The sequence below is a fragment of the Castanea sativa genome, chromosome 1, assembly GCF_040712315.1.
Source record: "Castanea sativa cultivar Marrone di Chiusa Pesio chromosome 1, ASM4071231v1".
Classification (NCBI taxonomy): Eukaryota; Viridiplantae; Streptophyta; class Magnoliopsida; order Fagales; family Fagaceae; genus Castanea; species Castanea sativa.
The window spans coordinates 77,434,606-77,443,270 of NC_134013.1; the positions used below are offsets into that span (position 1 = coordinate 77,434,606).

Consider the following 8,665-nt stretch of genomic DNA (forward strand, 5'->3'; position numbering starts at 1 on the left):
ATCTTGCACGTGAAAATGACACATTTTCTAAAAAACGTTGCAAGCGAGAAAGAAGGGACACGACATGACGACATTACAACATGTCTCAGATGTCACGCAACGCAACAACTCGACTTTCTTGCTTCTTCTTCTTCTTAATTCTTATCCACATACAGGCAGCCCACTGTAGTTTTTTTTTTTTACACAGTACAGATTACAGACAATATTAGAGTGTTGTAGGAAACTCGGTGATTATGTACAAGGCAATTTGCTTATGCAAAGTTTTCATTCTATTTTAGTACGAGTTTTTTTTTTTTTTTAGATAACTATTAAAAAAAACACCCAGTTATATTATCTATTCTATTTTATATTTCATTAAAATGTTTTCTTATTAAATTTTTATTACTCTCCTAAATGATTTCTCTTTGTGTACGGAGGGGTTTCGTTTGGATCCTAAGCCCAAGAAGTACCAGGGTTAGAACCTAGAGAGCTCAACACAATAAATTTGTAGAAAGTATGCTAAAAATTAGGCTTCAATGGACTGAATAATGCTTACAGTGAATTAAAGATAATAAGAAAACAAAGAAAAACAAGTTGTATGCAAAGAAATCTTTCCTCAACAAAATCTAAGGAAGTAGTTCTTGAATATATCTCTTCAGACTTGGTTACAATTTCAGTTCTTGTTGCTACAGTGTCTTCTTCTCCGATTTTCAGATGATCCAATTATTTGGAAGATCTCTTGCCTTATAATTCCTCTTTCAGCTGATCTTGACTCTCCATTTATTGATTATGTAGGCTACTACTCAAGTGTTTGTCCCATCAAACACCCTCCCAAATCTTTTGTAAGTTGCAGCAATCAAGACAGCATTATTCAGGAATCTTTCCACATAAATGCGGCCAAATCTTTTGTAAGTTGCAACAATCAAGACAGCATTATTCAGGAATCTTTTCCACATAAATGCGGCCAGGGGGTTTGGTGAAGTGCATTAAATGTGGTGGCAGCTACCATCCCTCTAGTCACATCAGGGGTAACTCCCTCTTTGAAGTTCTTCCTCTACAGTGTGGCCTCCTTTAGTGATGTGTAGTTGACGTGGCCATGGCTCGCCCTTCCGGCCTTACTATCAAATGATATGGTCTCCTCGGAACTACACCAGACTCCTTGACCTCAGGTATGACACGTGACATTACTACCTTATTAAATTTCTGTATCCCACAATGTATATGAGTAAAGAACTATTAAAAAATAAAAAAAACAAATTTTAGTTACAAAATTAGTTGTAACTTAAGGTTATAACCTTATTTAATATCTTTTTATTAGAGGTAAATTTTGACAAATTTACCATTAGATTACATCATCTTCTTATACCCTCTATGCTTGCAAAAAAAATTTAAAAAAAAAAATTAAAAATCAACAGTTATGTCATCAATAAAATTGTTTAAATTATAAGTTTTTGTAGTTTAAAATTATGCATAAAATATAAGCTTAGAGATTATAAAGTAAACAATATCTAATTGACACAAATTTTAATGTGTATTAAGAGCGTAAAGAACATACAATTTAACGATTAAATTCTCAAAATATGTTGTGATATTTATTTCATTAAGTAAAGTTGTAACCTTAGGTTATAACTAATTTTGTAGCTAAACTCTATTTAAAAATAAATTTACACGCTTACTATAACTCACATTTTATTTTACACAAGTTTACATAGAATAATATGGGTGATTTTTGGAGTTAATAGATGTGCAAAATTCACCCCTTATACTATTATAGAATGACTAATTAGTGCTTTTGTTAACTAGTGTTACTATTATAGATTGACTAACATGAGTGCTTTAATAGTGCTTTTGTAACTTTGTTAACTAGTGTATTTGCATATCATTCCTACTAAATTGGAAAGCAACAAAAAACAATTATATAAATACTTTTTTAAGACACTCATGTGTGACTTCTCATAAACAATTGATCAATTGCAATAAATAAAAAATTCAACCTTAATATAAGTTTATAAAAAGGGGCATAATGATAGATCATAATAATTTCACAATATTTCTAAAATAGCCTACCATCTCACATATGGGCCCCACCATAATTTGAACTTTTAATTTAAAAAAAAAAATACTAATTTAGAAATGTTGTGAACTTTTGTTGTGTTCCTAGCATGACTCTATAAATGGTAAGATTAAGGTCCTTAAATCATATTCTTGAAAATGAGAAACTAGGAAAGAGACCTAATCAAGTTTGATGAATATAATATCTAAGATTGACTATCTTCATTATGATCGTCGTTAAAGGGTTGTCCATCTTATCTAGATGGTCGCCACTCTCACTTCAAACTCTGGGGATGGAAAGCTTAATTCACAGAACTAAAGAGAAAGATAAGCTCACCGCTAACCCATAATCACCTATGAATATAAATATAATAGTAACGTATTCCGAAATTTCCACCAACTGCCAAGACCATATATTATTCCAACCATTAAGGAAGGAGGAGAAGCAAATCACAGGAATCATGGTCAACTAGAGGCCCATATAAAGGTCAGACCCCCTGAATAAAAACATTACAAATTGTACAACATAATTTCATTTTAGGACTTCAATTTCAATCGTTGGGCGGTCTCTTGTAATTGAGATGAGCTCATTTTCATCTTCTCTCTTCCTTTTTGGGTTCTTTTTTCATAAATTAATTAGAGATGGATTGTGACCGTCTCTTTTCTTCTTAATATATTCTTATTCATTAAAAGAGAGAAAAAAAAATCATTTTGTGACTCAATATTATAGTTATGCTCTTTGCAGACTAACTTGAAATAACTTTTTGTTATTTTATTTCTATCATCCACTTTCAACTAGAATACTGAAACTTTGTTTATCAAAAAGTTAAGAAAAGATGTTCTGAAACTTTTTCATAGAAATTTGTATCTAATTTTTAGTTACTTCGTGCATTACACCGACATAGTATTACTATTAACTATTACATTTTTTTTTTTGGCTAAATACTATTAACTATTACATATATGATATATCAAAGCCAGAAAACATAGCCCGTGAAGTGATTTATATTGTAGTACACATCTTAAGGGCTAAGGCAAAAAATTAAACCATGCCCCACGATCATCAATCCAAGCCCATATAGAATTTGATTCACGCCCTTGTGTGCATTGCTTGTTTCAGCTTTAATATGCTCGTCTACGTCAAAGTTACCTGCAAAATTAATGCAAAGGCAGATTACAACATTGGAGTTTTTCACAATAACCAAAAGAAAAACAATGTCTTCATTTACAGGCTACCTCTTTCTGGACCATTGCCACATGCTGCCTCAATTGTATCTCTAACATCCTGTATTGTGGCCTTATTGTAAAACTCAAAATTAGCCAAAATGTTTTCAATGCAGTCTAGCACTAGGTTTGTTTCAGTCAGGCACGGTCCACTGCAGTATTCATCGGTCTTTTGAGGTGGCACGTCGAGTTTTCCGCTCTCACTCAGTCTTCGAGATTCTTCACAACTACTGTAAACCTGAGATTTTTGTCCAAATGGAATCAAACAAAACAATACCAAAATAACAAGTGAGAAATTCCTATAAATATGTGTCACAATTTTTGCACCATGATGAGTAATAGCGTGTGCATATAAATGAAAGTTTTGCGTACATATTTATCATTGAAACATAGCAATGCTTTGGCAACAATTTGAGCCGGATCATAACCTTGAGGTACTTTATCTGCCTTCCCTGTCATGAATAGGCGCAAAAGCTCATTATCATCTTAACTGAAAACTATATTTGGGTTGAGAAATTTATGTTTCTTTGTTGCATACCTAAGTTGCCGTAAAGAACAGGAGCATAGGTAAGAGCCACAGCCAATAGCGAGAATCTCACGGTCACTATTGAGATTGCCATGACAGTAGCTTATAGGCAATTTGAGACGTCGGAGGATAAATTATAGGGATGTGTGGATCAACTATTATATACCAATGCAGAGTTACGTACCGACCTCAAGTTATGTTTAGTTTGTAAACTACTATGCCAATAAAATTTCTAGAATGACTCACCTAATTTTTAATACTTTGTGGACGATTTAGCTTGGCCCACAAACAGGTACAACAAAAATATTAGTATATTTGTACCTTGATATAGTCACCTCGTACAAATAAAAAGAGAACAAGGCAATGGTAACGGAAGTATGGTGAATTGCATTGAAAAAGAGAACAATTTGGTGTTTTTTCTTCATTTTGAGTAAACGTGGGAGTAAGGCAGACGACTACGTGGGAGAGAACAGTTGGAATGCAAGTCACCAACTATTACTTACCTGGAACTTTCTCTTGAGTGTCAAAAATCAAACCTAAAGAGTTCACTAGTTTCAAGCTTCCTCAACAAGTGAAACCAACTTTCCATTAGTGTGAGAGTTAGAATTCTGTTCATGGCTTAATAAATAGTATGCACAACTCTACAGAAGCATTATAATGGTACCAGCATTATTTTCAAGAATTCTATTGGACCAAGTGTCATTGACTCATGGCTTGAAACAGGGTGGCTAATCATAAAACTTCCTCATTTTTCCCCAACACCCTGTCTAATGACACTACAGCTTAAGCAATAGAGAGCATTCAGTTACCAATGTTCACCTAGCAAGAACACTTTTTAGGTCATTTAGTCACATATGTCCAAAAAAAATTTCTGCATCAGTGTATATCATACTTTCATCACCACCCACACTTGATTATCTCCATCAACCATTAAAGTTAGAACCATAAACAGAAGAGTATATGCATTGGCACAAATCCAGAAGCTTGCAATGAATAAGTATAGAAACTAGGAGAATGATAAGTGTAGATTTGAAAAGGGCGGTGTTGAAAGACATGATAAGTGGCATCAATGCAAAAATTATAGATGCAACTGTGATTTGTGAACATATGAAATTGGTGCTTCCATTACTTCCTAAAGATAAATTTACAAATAATCAAGCAAACATGTGCCAAAATGCTGTTAGAAAGAAGGGATAATCCCAACTGCATGTGAAACTCAATGAATTAGGTTGCACTTTGGCCAGTCGTCTGAGCACCTGAAATTCACTTGACAAAGCACTACTCCAATTGCCTGCCATAGGCTTTATCAAAACTACTACATTTTTCTGCTTCTATATGGGGCCAAATAGGGTAACATGTCTCTCACTACCCCAAACAGTGTCCACTTTGAGCTTTTTCCTTTGATAGTCACAAGCATCAGACATGAGCAGATAAACTGGGAGAGAGGCGCATACTGATGTCCAAAGGTAATCTTCTGGCCACCCGTTTCCTCCTCTGATCCAATGTCACCAGACTGGGAAACAATACACAATTGTTTCAGCCAACGCCAAAACAACCAGATTTAAGCTGCATAAGAGAAACAGGAGACTCAGTTGATACATTCCTTGGATGATTTTATTGATCTGATGCTAAGCAGAAACACAAAATCAATATAGAAACCGGATTGTGATCCAAATACAGCTGACAACCAAATTCCAACAAATCTTGATAAAACAGGTTTAATTAGGCAAACGTACAGCCACATTGAATTGTGATAATATTAGCATGCCAACATCCTATCTGCTTGGAAGGAGTGCTAGTCAAAAATATCGCTCTATTTCAATTGAGTAAAACACAAACGGACGGCTTTTTGAACAAATAATAGCATCAGGATAACCAAGAAGATGGACACAATTCCAATCTTAGCACCAGCGTAATGAAAGTGACTATTTGTTCATTGAGCAAATACTTTAATACCTCCAGTGATTCCTTTTTTTTCTTTACTTTTTTAATTTAACAGCCCGCAAATGTCAATGCACGAATAACAGATAAAACATGTAAGTCAAACTGATTCACCATCCCTTACCCCCCTTACTATCAGAAAGGTAAGAGCATCACCCGAATCAGAACATGGTATCCCCTCACTCCCAAATACACCGGAAAATATCACAATTTAATTTAAGGTAAAAAATTATTGATAATAATAACAGCACAGAAAGAATGCCAGAATAATGGAACTTAAAGTTCAATACATGAACACAAATTTACTTAAAGACATCATTCAACCACTCAAAATTCATATCTTACCGGAGACAAGTGCAACCCATCATAATAGAAATATGAAAGAATTTGAAGAGGCAAAAATTGAGCGTCTTGCTGCGTACCTTCTTTGCACTTAATTCCACCTATACAATAAGCCCGATAGCAGCCCAATGCTTTATAGATGCATATGCCGTCACAGCCACATCTAAACAAAGCAACATGGACTAATGTACCATAACAACCCTGTCCTACAAGTTAGGATAGGATTTCAAAGAGATTCCCATCTCACTACATATCTTTACCAAATTTCGAGCTTCTTCAAAGTGAGCCAGCCGAACCAGAGTTTCCAACATTAAGTTACATGTATAAGAATCAGGAAGACAACCATTCGCTTCCATTGAGTGGAAGATCTCCTTAGCTTCATCCACTCTCCCACATTCGCAAAATGCCTTGATCATAGTACTGTATGTATAGTTATCAGGATTTAAGCCTATTGTCATCATGGAATTAAAAAGCTTCTCAGCTTTCTCAAGCTTATTTATCCTGCAAAAACTTTGAATAAGAGCATTGACCGAGAAAGTGTCTGGGTCTATTCCATTGGCTTGCATCTTTCTTAAAAGTTTAATTGATCTGGTGACATCCCCAATGATACACAAAGAGCGGATCAGTATATTATATGTGACAGCATTTGGAGTGACACCCCACCTAACCATTTCAGTGAAACAAGCAAAAGCATCCCCAATCTGGTGTACTCGACAAAGGCCATCTATTATTGAATTAAATGTAAAGATATCAGGTTTGTATCCATGTTCTAAAAGCATCACCATAAGTTCACGTGCCTTACCTATGTCTCCATCCCTGCAATACCCACTAATAAGGGTATTGAAAGTGACAATGTTAGGAGCAATTCCCCTGTGCTGCATGTCTCTGAAAGTCTCAGATGCCCTCTCCATCTTATTTTCTTTACAAAAGCAATTGATTACCATATTATAACAAAAGACATTGGATACAAGTCCATCCTTGACCATTTGATCCAAAAAGCAATTCCCCTCGTCACTTCTTCCGGCCTTGTACGTAGCTTCAATTAGTGCAAGATAAGTATTAAACCCCGGCTTCACACCTCGCTCTATGAAACTTCTAAATATCTCACATGTCTCATTCAAATCTAAACCCTTTATCAGACAAGCCATTGTGATATTAAACGATGAACTGTCAGGCAAATAACCTTTTGCCCCACAGCTTCTTAAAAACATGGCAGCCTCTCTTGCCATAGATTTATTTGAGAGACAATACAGTATAGTGTCATAAGCTAACTTGGACAAGACAAGCTCCCTCTCGACAAATCTTGATAACAACTCAAAAGCCTTATTAGGAGCTACACAACGAAACACCCCATGAACCAATGATCTAATAGTAGCATCACTTGGACTCACATTCCTCTCCTTCATCATCTCTATAAGCCTGAAAGCTTCATCAACCCTTTTTGCATTACAGAACCCATCAATCAATATGGTATACGTGAACACATTCGGTGAATATCCTAAGACTTCCATCTGTTTAACCAAACGAAGCGCCTCATCCACAACACCAATCTTGCAAACCCCATGAATTAGAATATTATATGTGAACCTATCCGGGTTGCAATTATCAGCCGTCATCTGTTGGAATTTCAAATATGCTAAGTCAAGCGAATTGGATTTCACCAATGCATCTATCACAGCATTATACAACCTTGTGGTTGGACTAAGACCCAAAAACGAAATTTGGCCAAAAACTTCAGCACAATATTTCGCCAATCCCAATCTCCCCCAACTACCAATCAATATAACAAGCAGGTCTTCCGAAACCCGGAAACCAGAATTCCTAATATCCTGAAGCAATTCAACAGACAAAACAACCGGACCATTCCGATAAAGGGTCCTAGCTAAAACACCCCGAACAGCATGATTCTTTGCAAATGAGGGATCAGTATTCGAAACCCAGATATAAAATTTCAAAGGGTGTAATGGGTTTTCTTGGTTTTGCAAGAGACTCACCACAAACTGAGGATTCAAAATGATCCTCCCCACCTTGACCTCGTGGTTTAGCAACAAAAACCAGTCTTTTCTCGAAAGAACTTGAGAAATGTATTGGTGATCAATTGGTTTAATACTCAATTTGCGTTTATGAGCTGAAATGGGAGTCCTTGAAATGGAAACTAAGTTGGGGTTTCTGAACTGAGAGTTTAGTGGAGAAGGGTTACCTCTTGAAGGAGCTTCAAAGTTAGTGAGTTCCTTGGATTTAACCTTTGATGGAGAATCTCTCTGAAGTTTGTGCTTATTCCAAGCTTCTTCGGGTAGGTTTCTGATTGCAGGTGAAGCCCTGGAAGCTAAGGAAGACTGGACTCTCATGTCCTTCGCCAAAACCAGCAAAAAATGCAAAGCCAGTTTGTTTATGAAGCTCGGACCGGTCAAGTATCACTGAACCGGGTCTTTAGGAAACAAATTCTCGGCTTAGAGAGTGAAGACATTTGCATTTGCTAGACTAGCCCAGACCCAAAAATCCAACGGAACATTGTAAGATTCTACTTTCTACTAAGAAAATTATATACTTTCTCAAAAAAAAAAATATTTTTAAGAAAATTATATATATATATATATATAT

The 8,665-nt window shown here is 35.6% G+C and overlaps 2 protein-coding genes across 2 annotated transcripts; both read right to left on the minus strand.

Moving 5' to 3' along the window:
• Positions 1–2,874: 2,874 nt before the first annotated feature.
• LOC142638557 (uncharacterized) lies at positions 2,875–3,946 on the minus strand. The gene is made up of 4 exons (XM_075812586.1): positions 3,794–3,946; positions 3,628–3,707; positions 3,268–3,493; positions 2,875–3,181 (listed from the first exon to the last, which is right to left on the minus strand). The coding sequence occupies exons 1-4, from the start codon at positions 3,873–3,875 to the stop codon at positions 3,054–3,056; spliced, it is 516 nt and encodes a 171-aa protein (XP_075668701.1). The 5' UTR covers positions 3,876–3,946; the 3' UTR covers positions 2,875–3,053.
• Positions 3,947–4,788: 842 nt separating this feature from the next.
• LOC142638547 (uncharacterized) lies at positions 4,789–8,443 on the minus strand. Its single transcript, XM_075812576.1, has 2 exons — positions 6,145–8,443; positions 4,789–5,347 (listed from the first exon to the last, which is right to left on the minus strand). The coding sequence occupies exon 1, from the start codon at positions 8,410–8,412 to the stop codon at positions 6,271–6,273; it is 2,142 nt and encodes a 713-aa protein (XP_075668691.1). The 5' UTR covers positions 8,413–8,443; the 3' UTR covers positions 4,789–5,347; positions 6,145–6,270.
• Between the last annotated feature and the right edge of the window lie 222 nt (positions 8,444–8,665).